The sequence below is a fragment of the Myiozetetes cayanensis genome, unplaced genomic scaffold (genome assembly GCF_022539395.1).
Source record: "Myiozetetes cayanensis isolate MyiCay16 unplaced genomic scaffold, myiCay2020 scf4, whole genome shotgun sequence".
NCBI classification, from domain to species: Eukaryota; Metazoa; Chordata; class Aves; order Passeriformes; family Tyrannidae; genus Myiozetetes; species Myiozetetes cayanensis.
Window position 1 is genome coordinate 53,429,750 of NW_026087631.1, and position 16,277 is coordinate 53,446,026.

A 16,277-nucleotide genomic window follows, 5' to 3' on the forward strand; every position below is an offset into this window, starting at 1 on the left:
GGAAAGATTATCTTTGGAATTCAAAAACTTACACGGCTACAAGATCACAGGCATGTAATGTCTCTTCTAATACTTTGTCCCTATGCCACGTTATATTTTGTCACTCTAGGTTTAGTAGCAACAGCAGAAACAAAGATCCTCAGCAAGTGGTTACAGCTGAAAGAATAAAATAACAAGTACTTTACAAGAACATTTTTATGCAATATTACTGCTTGCAGCTGTGCATTTTCAGACAATTCAGCTGATTGTCATGGAGTCACTTAATGCTTTTTTTAATTATTTTTCAAGTAATCTCTCATATGCCTCAGTCAATTATACTTGAGAGAACATGAAGCAAGCAAATTACATCCTGAACAACATGGAGTTGTGCCTTCCTACCTTTTAGTATAGTACCCTAAAGATGACTGAGTGCCACAATCAATGTAGAAGCAAATAAATCAATTTTCCTGGACACAGGTCCAGGAAGGGAAGTCAAGATTCACATGGAAGGCCATGGGAAGGAAAACAATATGGTATTATACAGAATACAACTGTAAAACTCAACTCTCTGTTATCTCAAACTTCTACAGCATTACTAGTAATACTCTGCAATCTCTAGCATGTCACGACTTTCTATATTCAGTGTATGATCTTTACCTTCTGATCTGCCACAGAGACTCACAGCAGCTTCTCATTTAAACCTATCTTAAACTTTGCATCAAAAATTAGATAGCCCATACAGTTGGTGGGTCTAACGGAATATTTGCATCTAATTCGCAGAGAAACTGTATTGCAGCTGCTGGAGCCTTCTACCTCAGTGCTTCCAGACATTAACACTCAAGGACACTACTACTGGCAGGACATAGGTGAAAAGGGCAATAGACCCTCAGATACTGTCCTACCACCATACTTTGTAAAACTGCTTGTTGCAACCCAGAATGGTACAAAACCTCTGTCTGCCTTCCTCACTCTGCCCCACCCTCCCATGACACGCAGTCCCTTACCCAAATGTGTTTGCTACAGCCCCAGTTCTGTGCCCCATTTAAGGGTGACCCTGATTAGCCACCTTCAGCTCTGAACAGAAAGATTTGTGGGCGCACGTGCTGCTTGTAACTATGGAGCACGGACCAGCCCATAGCTGCTGCCACCAGTGGAAACCTACACAGGCTATAGCTGTGGAACATGTTCCTTCAGGCCCGAGCTGGAGGGCATGAGCCAGTGGGACTGAGGATAAGAAGAAAGCAGGCCAAGCACTGGCAGCTGACTGGGAAGGGGACCTCATCTCATTCCTTGTACTGGAGCCTATGCCAATTGTGCTAGGCTGTTAGCGCGGGGGGGAATGTGGGATGGGTCACCAAGTTAGAACAAGAGGAACCTAGCAACTCTAAAGGGCAATACATTTATGGTTGATAATAGAAAGCCACTTTTATTTTTGTACTCAACAGGCACAACTAACAGTGACACTCAGTATGTGTCTCCCAGGAGGGAGATTCAAGTTCAGTTTATCAGCGATATGTGGCTATCCCTCTCCTGGCACTCAGGGTGGCTTAAGGTTTTCAATGCAGCTTCAAGGCTTCCACACATTTCATCCAATCCTATACCAGTTCACTTCTTTCCCTGTGATAGGGCCTACATGCCTTCTACTGACATTAACCTGATCGAAAGGGAAAGATCTTTGCCCTCGTGAGTATTTCCTTCTTCTACCCCGATTTACACAGCACAGCACTAAACAGTGCCATCAAGTAGGTTTAGTTATTTTCCCAGCAGGTGTATTTTAACAGCCAAAAACCAAAAGACACAAATAGTACTCATTAAATTAATGTGAGGCTTACACATTTACAGTGTGCTTGAGAGAAATGGAGGGCAAGCAGGGTGAAAATGTTAGAGAGGGAAAGAAGTATTAGAAGCTGGAAATGGGAAGCCTTTTCAGTATCAGTAACTCCCCACCAGCTGGCTTACCAAATTTGTGAGGACTGTGTCATTAGTAAGAGTATCACGAATAAATTCAGATATTTGTGGAAACTGTGAGCAGAAGAGTTTGGGAATTGGCTTCAGAAAACACTAGTGAGAAACTGTTTCCAAGAAACTTGCAGTAACTTAAGGAAGTGGAATCATTATTACAGCAAGGTGCCAGAAACATGACAAACTGGAACTCTCCTGAGGTCAAAAAGATATTCAAGGGAGACAGAGTAAAATGGGTAATGTGACAGAAGCAGCAGGAAGGAGGTAGTCTGATAGAAAAAATTAGTCAGCATAAGCTGTTTGAGAAGCTCCTGCTGTTCTAAATCCTAAATTTCTTTTGTTTCTCAGTCCTTGTGGTCACCCTGCAGCTGTAACCCACTCCTATAGCTCCTGCCAGCATGCAAGGACAGGCAAGGATCTCAGCCTCAGCAGGGCAGTTCTTGCTGCTGGACTCTTGCTTTAATTGTTGTTGCACTTTATCCCAGCTGTATTTCCATTGCCAATGTCCTCACTTTAACCAGTGTTCCCCTGACAGCCCTTCTCACACCCTGAGCCACGTAAACTCTGGCATCTGCACCAACTCCCTGTGTGAATGGCTATTTTGCACAAAGAAGGCAGCATGTAACATAAACAATCTCTCTGAAATCTCAAGTATCACTAAGCATCAGCTTGATGCTATTAGTGTGTTGAGAACACGCTTTAGGAATAATTTTAAAATGCTCATTATTTATATCAGACTGGCTAGTCTGTATAGCTTGTATGTGATAACAAATTAATTTAAAAATGTTCATTATTTATATCAGACTGGTTAGTCTGTATAGCTTGTATGTGATAACAAATTAACAGGAAAAATTTGGACACATATAGAGATTCCTTTCAAAGTTGAAAGATGGAGCTTTTGAAAAAAATTTAATTCCTTACCAAAAGAAGCCCTATAAAATCAGATCACTCCTTTTGCCAAATCTAAAGGATCAATTTAGCCATCATAACAAGAGACAGTAGCTTCAGCTCTGCTTTGAATTGGGAACTTCAAGCCTACATTATCTGGTATTTCCAGCTTTCTGTACATATATATCCACACATGAATGTGCATGTATCTAGCAGAAGACATCAGTTTTCTTCTCGAGTTCTTTCCTATTTTCAAAACTGCACAAGAGAAATCTGTATCCCATGAGGTCACAGAAGCTTCTGCAACTTCTGTCTTCTTACACTTTGTAGTTTGCAAGCTAACAACAGAAAAGAACGACTATTTTCTTAAAATGCAGCCAAAATGCTGAACTCGTCTTCCCTCAATAATACCATTTTCCATTAATATTTCTAAACTATGCGAAGCAGCAAACACGCTTCTGATACCTTTGTTTCCCAGGCACATATTTTTAATTCTTGCTACATTTTCTCTTCAGAGTGAACTCTATTTTTCAGCGCTCATTCCTTCCTCCTCCTAAAATAAAGCGAAGCGGCACGGTACGGCTAGCAGTCTCCTGAGGTTGTCATCATCCCCACCGTCAAACCCCGCCGGAGCCACCACGCACGCCAAAGCCCAGCAGAGCAGGGGACACACGAACCGGCACGGGGCTGGCTCGGGCAGGTGCCGGGCAGAGCGCCGAAACTGCCGGACGCGAAGTTCCTCCCGGTTTTATTTGTACATTGAGCGCTGTCCGGGTGACGACACTGGAAGGCTCTCCCCGTGCCCGGGGCTGCCCCGCGCCTCCCGCCGGGACCGCTGGTGCGGGCACCGCGCGGGTCCCGCTGAAGGGAGGGGGCCAAGGGCCAACACTTACCCCGTTAGCCGCGGCCATCTGAACGACGATCTCGATGGCCGTCTTGCTGAAGTACCTGCCGTCGCTGCCCACCACCATGGTGCAGCCCTGCCGGTCGCGAAGGTCGACGGAGGAGAGCAGGCTCTGCACGAAGTTGGGCAGGTAGTTGCGCTGGCTCTCGAAGAGCGCCGTGGGCCGGCGCAGCCCCCCGCCGCCCGTCGGCCGCTGGTCCTCGTAGGGTGCCGTCTGCACGGTCAGCACCGGGATGGGGGTCCGCTCCATGGCGGCCGCCGCCCGCCCTGCTGTGGCTCCGCTGGGGAGCGGCAGCCGTCGCGCAGGGTGCCGAGCCGGCGGAGAGGAGCCCACAGGCGTCTCCCCGGCGGGGGCGGGCCAGCGCAGCCCTCGGCGGCCCGCGGCGGGAGCCCGACGCCGCGGGGGAGCCGGGGCGGGAGCGGGGTGCGCGCCGCCCTTCCCCCGCCCGCCCCGCCGGGGCCCCTGCCGGCGTCTCGGCGCCCGTGAGGATGCCCGGGGCCCGACAGGCCGCTGCCATCGCCATGCGGCGGCCGCGGCCAAAAATAACCCTGGAAAGCGAAGCCGAGAGCAGCGTCTCCTGCCAGGGGTGTAATTGGAGGCAGCGAGGAGCGGGCGAGCCAGCGCCGCACACTTGCTCGGGGGGATCACGGTCTGTCAGCGCTGGGGCCGTCCCCGCCGACCCCCGCCGGCCGCCGCAGGAGCCGCCTACCTCCGGGCATGGAGAGGAGCCGGCGGCAAAGCTCAGATCATTGACATATGTGTTCATTCTGCTTTAATTAAATGCAGAGGTGGTGGCCCTAGTGATTGTGAAGATGCCTGACGTTTCCCTGTATAAAGGCTATGTTTACAGATGCCTGTAACTGTCAAACATCGGTTGAATTTTTCCGTCCAAAAGCTGTTTCCACGCTGCACCCACCAGGACAACCCTGTTGGCTGGAGAGTTGGAAAAAATAGTCATGTAACCTCGATGTGATTCTTGTGTTAAAGAAATCCCTGGTGTGGACCTGCATCTGAGCAGGCAAAAACAATTTTGTAAGGCATTTTTCTGTTCTCTGGGAAAGAGTGCTCAGAAATTGCTCGTAAGCCCAAAGGAGTGTCATGGCTCAACAAGACAACATGTTAGCTGTGTGACAGGAGGTGGCTGGGGAAACATGGGGTAAACTGATTTTGTCTCTTACACAAAGAGCTCGTTAGGACTCGGTGAGTGTCACCTGATGAATAGTAACCAGAGGAGCTCAGTCATGGTTTTAAGCCCTGCTTCTGCAGACTCTTTGGTGGTTCCTAGCAGATAGAGTTTGACAGTTTCTGATACAATTGTCTGCTACACATCTATCCCTTTGCCAGAACCACTGCTGTCACAATAGAACACTATGCGTGCTAGGGTAGGCAAGGCCTAACACTTTAATTTAAATAAATTAATCCACTGAAGCAGATACAGGAATTCTAGCTCCATTGACAAAATGCTTTTGTACAGGGCCATATACTCTCGCAGAGAACCAGAGCACATACAGGGAAGAGGTAATCTCTGTCTTTTGTTAGACCTCCTAGCCTGTAGTTGTGATTGTGGCTTCCTGCACTGATTCAGAATGCATTTTAAAAAGCAAAAGGAAACAAATCGACTCTGTGGAAATGCCAGATCTCATATTCATACTGTAAACAAGGCACAGCTATAGATGAGATTGCTTTATCAAAAAATTTTGGGCACTGCCAGCAGTGAAACCATGACATACAGTCTGCATTAGTGAAAGCTGAAATAGAATCAGATAACTGCTATCTACCACAGCAAATACCCAACAAGGAAACAGCAACAAAGATCAGAAACATTAGAAAGAACAAATTATAAAATCCAAATGCCAAATAAAGGAAAACATATGACCAAAGTAAGAAGAAATGCAATAATCTTTGAATAAAGAGTAGATTGTATTTTTCATATGTATTGGAGGAATGTGTTTATCGTTTGGAAGAAAATATATCCATTCGAATCAATTTTAAAAATTTTGCAAACATTCCCAAGGGACAATCAGCGAAAATTTTCCAGAACTGCTTGTCTCAACTCATATAATTTATAAATATTGCTGAAGAATAATGAAAAAGTGTGGTTTTACAGTCTTTTCAAGCATTGTCTTGACAAGTGCTCTACCAGAAGTATAATGGATTATTGTAATGAACACTGTAAATTTTTTAGTTCAGACTCAAGCTCTGCTTGAGATAAGTCCAAGCAAAAGTTTATGTGATTCCTCTTTCATTGTGATTCCTATAATACTTTGCAAAACTCAGTTTCATAAAGTCATGCTATTTCAGGAGGAGCTCAGATTTTGTATTAAAAGAAAATTACAAGCCTTCACAGTAGCAGTGCAAAGCATGAAAAAGTTAGTGTAGAGAGCCTAAACATTCTAGTACAAAAGCTGAAGAAAAAAAAATTCCTTACTTTTTAAAATAAATTCTACAACTTCCCAGTATCCATGGTAGCATTATGTTGATACATTTATCCATGTAAAAGTGCTTCAATTTTTCTTTTATATCAATGCAAATCCCACAAGCAGTTCTACTCTCAGCAAATTTCATTGAAAAGTGAAGGTCTCTGTAAATGGCCAGTACTGCAGTGCATTAAGTGATTACTGCTGTGTATCTCTAACAAATGACTAATTATCAATGTGGGATGATATTAAAAGTCTGGAATGTCTTCTTGGAAAACAACAGCTAAATATATTCTTCATATTACCATAGTGTGCTGTGAGTTAGTTTTTGAGAGGTTATTAAAATAAAAAATAACTTAATGTAGAGATAAGATACATGTTAAATTTGTTCCATTTCCAAGTAAAACAATTAGCTTTCTTACTGCTAGTTTTAGAAACTTGGTTTGACATATGCTGTCTAGTTCAGGAATATATGCACCCCTTACTTTGATTCTTAAAGCCTTTTAATTCTTGAGCCTTAAAATGTTTACCATAGCTCCTTTGTCTTGTGACAACATGGCAATGTTAATTACTTTAGGAGCTATAATTTTTATGTTTGCTTATCTTTAAAAAAAAAAAAAAAAAAAAAAAAAAGAAGCACTGTACTGATGTCTTTCTTTGTCCTGTGATGTCCAGTTTTTTCATGCACTGAACTGGGAATTGGGTTGTTGCCTGTGTTGACTCAAAGGAAAGAGTCCCATAGCAACAAAAATCCTTTTTAGCCACACAATTACTTCTGATTCAGTTGATCTGGTGACCTGAGGTGTCCCCTCTGCAAAATGGCAGAAGTTACTGGTGGATCTTCTTAAAGGTAGATTATGGAAGCCCAGCCCAGCTCTGATTTGATGCTAATATAATAGAACTTGCTGTGAACCTGAAGCTTACTTTCTGTTAAGGAAAAATATTTTGTATCAGCTTGCAAATGTTGCAGCAGAATTGAACCAGCGCCATTAACTAAGCAAGTTAACTAAGCAAGCTCCTTCAGTTTAACTTGGGCTCACATTCATCACCAGTATAATACCTGAGTTTTAGATGAAAACATATTTTTACAGTTGTTTCATGTAGAATGTCTTTCAGATAGAAATATGGATACTCAAAATTAATTCAGCTGTTCCCCATGGTGCCATATTTTGAAGTTCAAATTCTCATTCTGCCACTGAACAGGATATTCCAGTTTCTCTTATAGCGCAGTTACAATTTGAAGAATGGCATACACATACTATAAGATGAAGATTGTTAACCTAAACTATTGAAAAAAATATTTTGCAAAAAAGTTCTAAAAATAAAATAAAATAAAAATAAATATTGACTTGTCTAAACCCCTCCAAGAATTGCAGTTAATATATTGTTTTGCTAATAAAAGCAAAACCAGTTTTAAAACCCAGTGTTAGGTTTTGAGGCAGTTCCTACATGTGAATGCTTTGTTTGCAATGACTTTGTTTCAAAATGTAAATTACTTAGAAGTTAAAAAAAAAAAAAAAACTAAAAGAGAAAAATAAAATTGTAAAATTTGGAGATATTTTGACTGACTTGATCTGTCTTATCTTTCAGCTCTCAAATAAAAGTCTCTCTATGCAAGCCCTTCTATTATGGTTAGAAAAGGCAGAGAAATTGTATTTTACATTTTTATATGCAAGTTAGTTCCCTAGTAGTGAAGCTTTATTGAGAAGTATGATCTCATGGATTTCCATAGAACCAACTCAATTGGTTCTATGGAAATTGTACTTAGTCACCACTACAGTTATAAGTTTCTAATTACTATGAAATTGTTCTAAGGAACATTTTCACAGAAACTTACATGCACATTGATTTACAAAGCCCCAACAAGAAAAATTCCCTGAAAATGTATTTCTGATAACTGATAATTGATTTACTGCTATGTCAACATTAGTGCTATGTGATGTTGTATAAGCCAGGTCTGACTTACAAAATTGCCTGTCACTATTCATCCAATCAGGAGAAACAAGGAAGGAAGGAAGGGACTGAGGAAGGGAAACAGGATAATCATCAATCATTAACCTAACAGAAAAAGCAACTGTTGTAAAAAGAACATCCTCCAAAATGTCCAAAGACTGCAGAAAGTTTATTCAAATAATTTTGTGCATAGCAGAGAAATTCAAGACAAACATCCATTTCAAAACTACAACAATATGCTCACTCAAATTAGTGCTTTGGATATCTTAGAATCACTAACAATTTTTTCTTTTCCAGTGTTACTGACAGACCAGTCCCATCACTTTTGTTTTCAATAAGTCATTCCACGGAAATACTCAAGCAAGGGCATCGAATGCTAGGCCATGAGGAGTTATGCAAGCATATGAATGACAATCGTGATGGTTCTTGCCAACATGGGCAAGAAGCAGAATCTGAACATGGACCCAAGCAGTGGTCTCTGTCCCCACTCTAATCCTGCCACGAGTGGGCCAAGCAGCTGACTCTTTAATGTGTCTTAACAGCAGCTCGGAAAGGGAGCTGTATGGGAGAGGAACAAAATGTAATTCCCAAAGTAAGGTCTCTCTCCAATCATGCAAGGGGGTATGCAATGCTTTTCCTCTGAGTATGTCACCTCATTAGCAAGAGCACTGTTCTACTTATTTACACAGCTTGCTTAGATCCATCATCTGTTATAGATTCCTTGTAGATCAAGGAAAATAAAAACTGGTAAACTGAAGTCTTACTCCATGTGCTAGATTTGCTAGATGGCTATGTGGACCAAACCAGACACTGCTGTGCAATGGCTTTTTCTGGATGTCTGAACTCCAGGACATAGTGGATACGCTTTTGAACAAATTACAGCTTCTCATTAGGCAGCCCATCTGGATTGGCACAAGGGGATCAAGGGTGGAATAAATGCTTAATTGATAAAAAGACTGTAAGTAATATATGGTTCAAGTTCTTCCTGGTATTGCTCAGTAACATTTGTTTAAGATCTGCTAGATTCAATCAGTCAAATAAGCTGTAGAATTTGTATCATTATTTGGGCTCACACTAGCCACCAATAGAAGTTAGGACATTTGCAGAGTGCATCTTCTGGGAAGAAAGTCTATATTTTCCACTTGAGTTTATGTTGGGAATTATACACAGACATGAGATTTTTTTCTTTTTATTTTTTTTTTTTTTAGTGGGGATTAAAAATCAATTAATACCAGAAAGTTCAGAATAGAATGATGAACCATCAGCACATGCAATGTTTATTGGTGTCATTTAATTAAATACAGATTGGGAAGTAACATGATTCAAGGATGGAAGGCATTATAATAGAGTTGAGTAAGGAAAAGGCTAGGGACAGGAAGATGGTATACAGCCTAGTGGTCTCCTTTCTTAAACTCTGTTCAAGAAAGCCTGACAGAGTTCAGGAAGCGTTTGGACAACTCTCTCAAGCACATGGTGGGATTCTTGGGGTGTCCTGTGCAGGGCGAGGAGTTGGAATTTCATGATCCTTGTGGGTCCCTTCCAGCTCAGAATATTCTATGATTCTGGGGTTCTGGTTGGAGGAGAAGGCAATTGGAGAGGACACTCAGCTGCATGATTCCCTCCTGCTACCTGATAAATATGCTTCAATATAGCTAATGCCCAGAATGAAGGTAGCAGAGATGCAATCCCAAAAAACAAAAGATGTATTGAACAAATCCTATGTGAGTTCATCACAAAATCTGGAAATATATTTAAGCCATCTATAATACTAACATTATCAAATATTAACATTTGTAATCAGCTAATTAAATTCCTGTTCAGGAAGCGAGATTCTCTTAGTCCAACATAAACTCTGTGTGGAAGTGCTGAACATGGAAGGATGCTTCCCACCATTAATTTTGCCCACTGTCAAGAGATTCATACTCTTTTTCTAACTGGAAAATAAGTTATTTAAACTCACTTTATGTAAAATTAACTGTGCAATCAGCACAGTCTTGCTAGACTGTGTGACAGAGACAGATACGTTCTGTTTTAAGAAGGTGTTGGTACTGCCAAGTAAGCATCATGATTGTCAAGGCCTGATTTAGGAGAAACTTACTCCATATTCACTGTGGAAGCCTTACACTTCCATTTATGGCTACTTACCAATTATGTCATGAGTTAAGAGTGGAAACTTTATCTATATGATTGGTGTTCCAGCACATAATATGGAAAGAACAAAGCACAACCTACAGACTGTTCCTACTGCTGCAGACCTGCAGATTTTAGATCCAATTTTCAGAGGTGCAAGAAATAGGTACTACCACTGCATCCAGTAAGAGTGACGTACAACTTGACCTTCCAGGCTGTAGTGCTCAGACATCATCATGTTCTATAACCATGACAAAATATGTCTTACAGATACTGCCAACTGAGTGACCTCTTCCACGTCATCAGCCACTTGTGCGCTGCAAATTCCTGGCAAACAAATAACTTCAAGGTCTAACTCCAATCCTTACAAGTGAGCACATTCTCTATGTATGTCTGTCTTTCTCAGTGGAATCACTGAGTAAAATGAAAATCTCAGGTGAGACACAATGGTTTGTTTGATCCTGGGAGCTGGGCAGTGATAATGCAGAAATGAGACACTCGTTCTCAAATTCATCCTCCCTATCTATCTACTAGCCCAGGGATGCTAAGTAGTAAAGGTTGCAGGAAAACTGCTAGGTCTCTTGTACTGATAGAGACTGTTGTACATGAAGCAGAGACTGAATTTATATTAGAGATCTATTCTCCATCCATTTAAAAAGCCCATGATTTTAACATTAAGTCAAAGCCTATAAAAAGTTTAAAAACATAGAGGAAGAAATTTTTCCACAACATCCCTTCACAAACATATCTGAAGGAAGATACACATTCAACATAATGATTGGTGCAGGGAGTCCTTGTCTTATACTGGCTTCTACAACAACGTAGCAAGGTAAGTAAAGCAAAATGCCCTTGCCCTGCTCTGTGTCTCAGTGTCTCTGACAAGAATTCAAAGCAGCATGTAAAAACTGCTCCTTCGTATCAGGGAGGATTTTAATAGTAGCTTTATTTCAGAGTTTTTGGGGAAGACACAATATGTTTAAGTCCCTCAATTCACCAATCAAGTTCACTGGCCTTTTAGAAAGCACTTTGAGACCTAGGGATTAAAAAGCCCTATTTTAAGCAAGGTGCCCAAAAAGAATTCCAGTGATCCTTAAAAAGTGTCAATATTATGGTTTTGATCACTTTGCATAGTTGCTTAACAGTTTGCTTTGGGGTTTTTTTGCATCCACTGAAAAATGAGCAGTTAACTTCACTATGCAGGTTGTGTGTGATCCACACAAAGATTTTTCTCTTTTTAAGACTTCTCTGTCTCATGTTAAGGGTCAAGTAATTTTTCAGTATACATAATCTAAATTCTACATGAGAAATAGATTTTGCCAGGGAACTTGTTGTATCCTCTGACAATAGCTCTGAAAAGAAGAAAAAATCTTCACAGCAACATATCATGTCTGCTAAATAACCTTTCCACATCCAAGTGGAGTCTGATTGTTTCTTTGGCCACCAATGAGGTTAGAAAGACATAAAATCAGTGCTTTAAAATGATACAAATAATCCAAAAGGAACTACTGACTAAGGTCCAAACAAAAATCAGGCAAAATGAGTCAAAGGTGTAATTTCAAGATACCTCAAGAGATTTGGGTCTGAGCCCTGGTTTGCAGCTGAAAACCCCACGTGGCTGCAGGTGCCATCATGAGGTGTGGAAAGTGGTCGAGCAGCGCCTCCTTCTGTGGGGATATCGTCTCTGTCAACCTCTGTGAGGCTCTGCCCACAGGAAAAGGCTGATTTCATTTTCCCTTATGTAACCTACCATATCCTCTGGCTCGTCTCTGAGAAGTTTGCTCTCACTTCTCACTACCTGCAAGCCAGGAAGGGTGCTTGGTTAGGGATGAACATTTGAATGTTCACCTTTGGAAACTTTTGTCAGACAAACCAACTTTTTGGGTTTGGTTTGTCTTCCACTCCTGGTCTTGCCTGACCATCTAGTCTCAGATAAATCCAGGGTAACTTCAGATTTTCTTATTTATATTCTTATATACACTGCAAAAGTGTAAGGGGAAAAAAATCTGATGTGCTGTGGACAGTAAGTGTGGCAGCACTTGGCAGTTGCAACTAAAAAATAGCCAAAGTAAAATAATAAATTGCAGGCGTGAAGTAGGTAATTTCCTTTAGGTTGCCATAAACACGAAGTTAATGTTATACCTGCAGTCAACACCTGTGCCAAGGTTTTCAGAGACTACTGCTGCAAAAAAGAATCTGTCATGGAACTGGCTTTAACAAGTCTGTCTTGTTTAGACCAGTGCTTTTAGAAAACTAATATGCTGACTTCCTTATTCTAGAATTACCAGCTCTTTGTCCCAGGATGCTCCTCTTTCCCAGAAGTATCGGTTATTTCTACCTACCTCTTTTACCGAGGGTGCTGGTTTGACTTGCTCTTGTTGACATTTTCTGGTCAACACCCACACCCATCCCGCCCCCTGCTGCCTGTCAGGTTTTACTTTGACTCAGATTATGTCAATGATGCCAATTCCCATCCAGTCTCTTCCATGGCCATGTGATTAATCAGCAAACACCTACCAGAGTGGAAGCGTCCTGGGGCTTCTGGACCTTTATTTTTAGTTTTTCTCCTGTGTTGAAGCTATCCCTGCCTTAACACAATTCTTCTGGCATGATCTTGGGCCAAAGTTTACAAGCTTGTCTTTCAGTCTTCCTAAAATCACATTCAAGTGGAAGGTGCTGGAAGCATACTTAACAACATACAACAATTTAATTTTCTTCTTTACAATAGCCATTGTTATAACAGAAATAGTTGAAACAAGGCTCACATGAATTTTGAAGTGGGTCTTTGAGGACCCCATTCACATGTTCTTAGTGTTATCTCTAAATCAAGGATGTGTTATGGCATAGCATAATTTCTCGTCCATCCTACCCTTTCCCGGGAGTGCTGTATGCATCCTTTTCTGCTTGCCAAACCTTGGGTAGAATGCAGCATCCCAGGTTTAACATTTTTGATTTTCCTGATTCCGTCAGTGTAATTGCCTTTAATTGATGCAAAGCAGAGGTGCCTTATTTGACAGTTCTTCAAAGAGCATAAGCTGATGCAGCTTTATTGACATATGCAGAGCTAAACAAAGCAACAGGAGCTGTAAACCACTACAGCATGAGTAGTATATTACAGATGAAAATACAGATGATTACAGATGATATCCCACTGTACATCCTGTAGCATCAGGAATAACTGAGGAGAGTGTGGAGAACAATAAACTAAAAAGATGCTATAAAGAAAACACTCTGTCCAGTTTTTGAACAACATGGTTAAAGTTTATCTGGCTTCCTAGAGCAGTGGGGGTGGAAAGCTAAGGTTTACCTTCTCAGGCACCTTTGATATCATAATTCAATCTTGTAATGATGTTGGTGAAGTCCTTCAAAAAATGTAATGTCAGTATTCTCTCAGTGTTAGAAGAAAGAGGAAAGAATTTCCAGGGAAAAATAATCTCACTGTGATTTTAGACTGAACCATAAGTAAAGGGATACAGGTTTTTTAGTCTTCATAAATCCTTTCCTTTATTACCTAGAAAGGGCATAAAAATCAAATCAGACATACAGTTTCCTAGAAGACTAAATCCACATCATTGCAGAGCTAACAAACAATTGCTGAAATAAATGTTACCACTAGATGACAGCAAATACCCGTTTACTGTGACATTTTCCTACCTGTGAGCAAGCAGGTCGATTACTAGAAGGCAAAAACAGGCAAAGAAATGGAGGAGCTGGGATAAATCCCCTTTTGGAAACAAATTCTGTTTCTCATGAAGAGGACAGCAGAGTTCTTCACTGAGTAAAATTTACTTACTGGGTAGTAAATTCTCTATTTCAGCTCAAGTATCATGTGGCTTTACAATCCTAACTTTTGAGGAGTTGTCCTCTGAGATATTAGGCTTTCTGATAATCTTGATGGCAAACCAGAACTCCAGAAACTGTGTCAGTTTGAATTTTTACTCACCTTCCTCCAATTCCTTCTAAAGAAAATGCTGATCCCACAGGCATGTTTTTGGGAACAAGTTACAGAATTTTTACAAAGAGGCAAATAAAAACATTATGATTTAAGCAGCTTTGTTTATCCAGGCTATTATTTCTAGTTGAAGATGTCCCTGCTCAGTGCAGGGGGTTGGACTAGATGACTTCTAAAGGTCTCCTCTGAACCAAACTATTTTATGATCCTGTGACTCTATGGTTATAACTGAGTCCTCCTGGAAAATACAGCTTAAATGTCATATGAATATCCAGCCTTGGTTCAGGTAGCCCCCAATACACTGATGGCAACAATATCAGTTTACAAATGTCCAGCCCCTTCATCTTGTTACAACATTAGAATGGTATAAAGTTATTATACAAACCACACTTTAGACCAGTATTTATAAGTAAAAACAAGGAACAAGTGTTTAACACATTTCTTAACAGGCAATACACATCCTAGGCTGCTTGATGCTTGATCTGTTACAATTGCACTCTTCTCCCAACATTTCTGTGGATGTCGGTGAATGCAGGACTGAGATCACGGTGCACTGGATCCCTGATGCCTCGAGCAGGCTGTCTCTGTGAGGTTGCTGGCCACAGCCAGACTTCGACTTCCTCTTTGTTCCCTTTGCCTGCATGTCCACGGCTGGAAGAACAAAGGACCATGTGCAGAGCATTGGGATGTAACTTTGTTATCCTGCAGTATGCCACTGCCACTGTCAGTAACAGGCCATAAGCTTTGAACTGAGTATGCAGCACCTCAGGGCTGAGGTTGGTCACACCTGGTCTGGCAAATCTTTTCTTGATCTGCCTAAAGCTTCGTGTTCCTTGGTTTTCCTGTAACAGCAGTTTCTCTAATTGGCCAGTATAAATTTCTAATGTGTTTGACCTTCTTATTTTCATGTTACAACCATAGTTGTATATATTGTATATAATGTATATATCATTTATATAGTAAATTTGGATGCAGTGTGAAGCTGAAGAGCAGTGCAGGATCAGCAAAGCATGGTAGCAAACATAAAAAAATGATGCCCAAGTGGATCTGAGGGAGGAAGAAGAAACAATCAACACTGCTTAGGCCAACACTCCTGGTAGAAGGAATGCCCCACGATGAAAGGCAGGTGCTGCTGCTGTGGGCTCTGCAGGGCAGCTGGGCTGGTTACAGAAGCAGAGAAGCAGGGTGACTCATGGGGACAGCAGGTGGCTGGGACCCCAACCCCATCTGTCCTATCCTCTCTAGCCACATCCTGCCTACAGGGGTTGGGATGGGACATGCACAACCACCTGCTCCAGTGCACTGAGAGGTTATACTTAAGGAATAAAGAGTAAGAATCTCATGGCACTCTACCAAATTCAGAACTGCTTAAATTTTATGGGGCATAATAACATAGAAAAATTAAACTTCATCCATCTCCTTGGGTAATTCCTGAAGATTAAAACCAACAGGTGATATAAACAAATGCTACAAGAGTTTGTGCAAGGGCAACATTTCTGTTAGTTTCACATTTAATAGAGCCTATAAAAAATGTATAAAGTAGAATACTGTAGAGAAAAACACTGTTTTGGAAAGTTGATTTTTGTAGATGTTTGATATTCATGAAAGCAGAGGTGATCAAATCATTGCAATTTGCCTCTAGGAGAGAAATGCCCGTGCTAAGGAACAAAATGTGTGGCATTTGTTGACAAGACCATTTTGTACCTATTATTTCATGTGTCTTGGTGGAGGGGCACGAACCACTATTATCCTGGGAGTTATTTGGCTGGGAAGCCCAGGTGTGGGTGGCCACCATTTCTTCAGAAGGTTTGGCTCGCTCTCTGTTGTGCCCCTGTTGGGACCTGCAAGGGGGAGAAATGCTAATGCTTTTCCTGACCAGACTCCTCCTCATCCCATCCCAAGCATCCCTGAGCTGCCCCACCATCCATGCCACCACAACCTCAGGACAGGACTGAATGTTGCCAGCCTGTCCCCTCCAGCCTCCTACACACTCTCACCTTAACCCAATTCCAGTTCCTCGGAAAAGACCATCCTTGACATAACTCCCAGTAAGACAAATATTGCAATAAGTTTGCTACAGGCAGCTTTTACTGC

At 41.6% G+C, this 16,277-nt stretch overlaps 1 protein-coding gene across 1 annotated transcript in view; it reads right to left on the reverse strand.

The window, feature by feature from the left end:
* The window catches only part of PGM5 (phosphoglucomutase 5), a 65,749-nt gene extending 61,739 nt beyond the window's left edge, over positions 1 to 4,010 (reverse strand). Inside the window, exon 1 of the mRNA XM_050329637.1 lies at positions 3,723 to 4,010. Coding sequence (XP_050185594.1) covers positions 3,723 to 3,983 — 261 coding nt within the window. The 5' untranslated portion in view covers positions 3,984 to 4,010. The remainder of the gene's footprint in view (positions 1 to 3,722) is intronic.
* Positions 4,011 to 16,277: the final 12,267 nt, after the last annotated feature.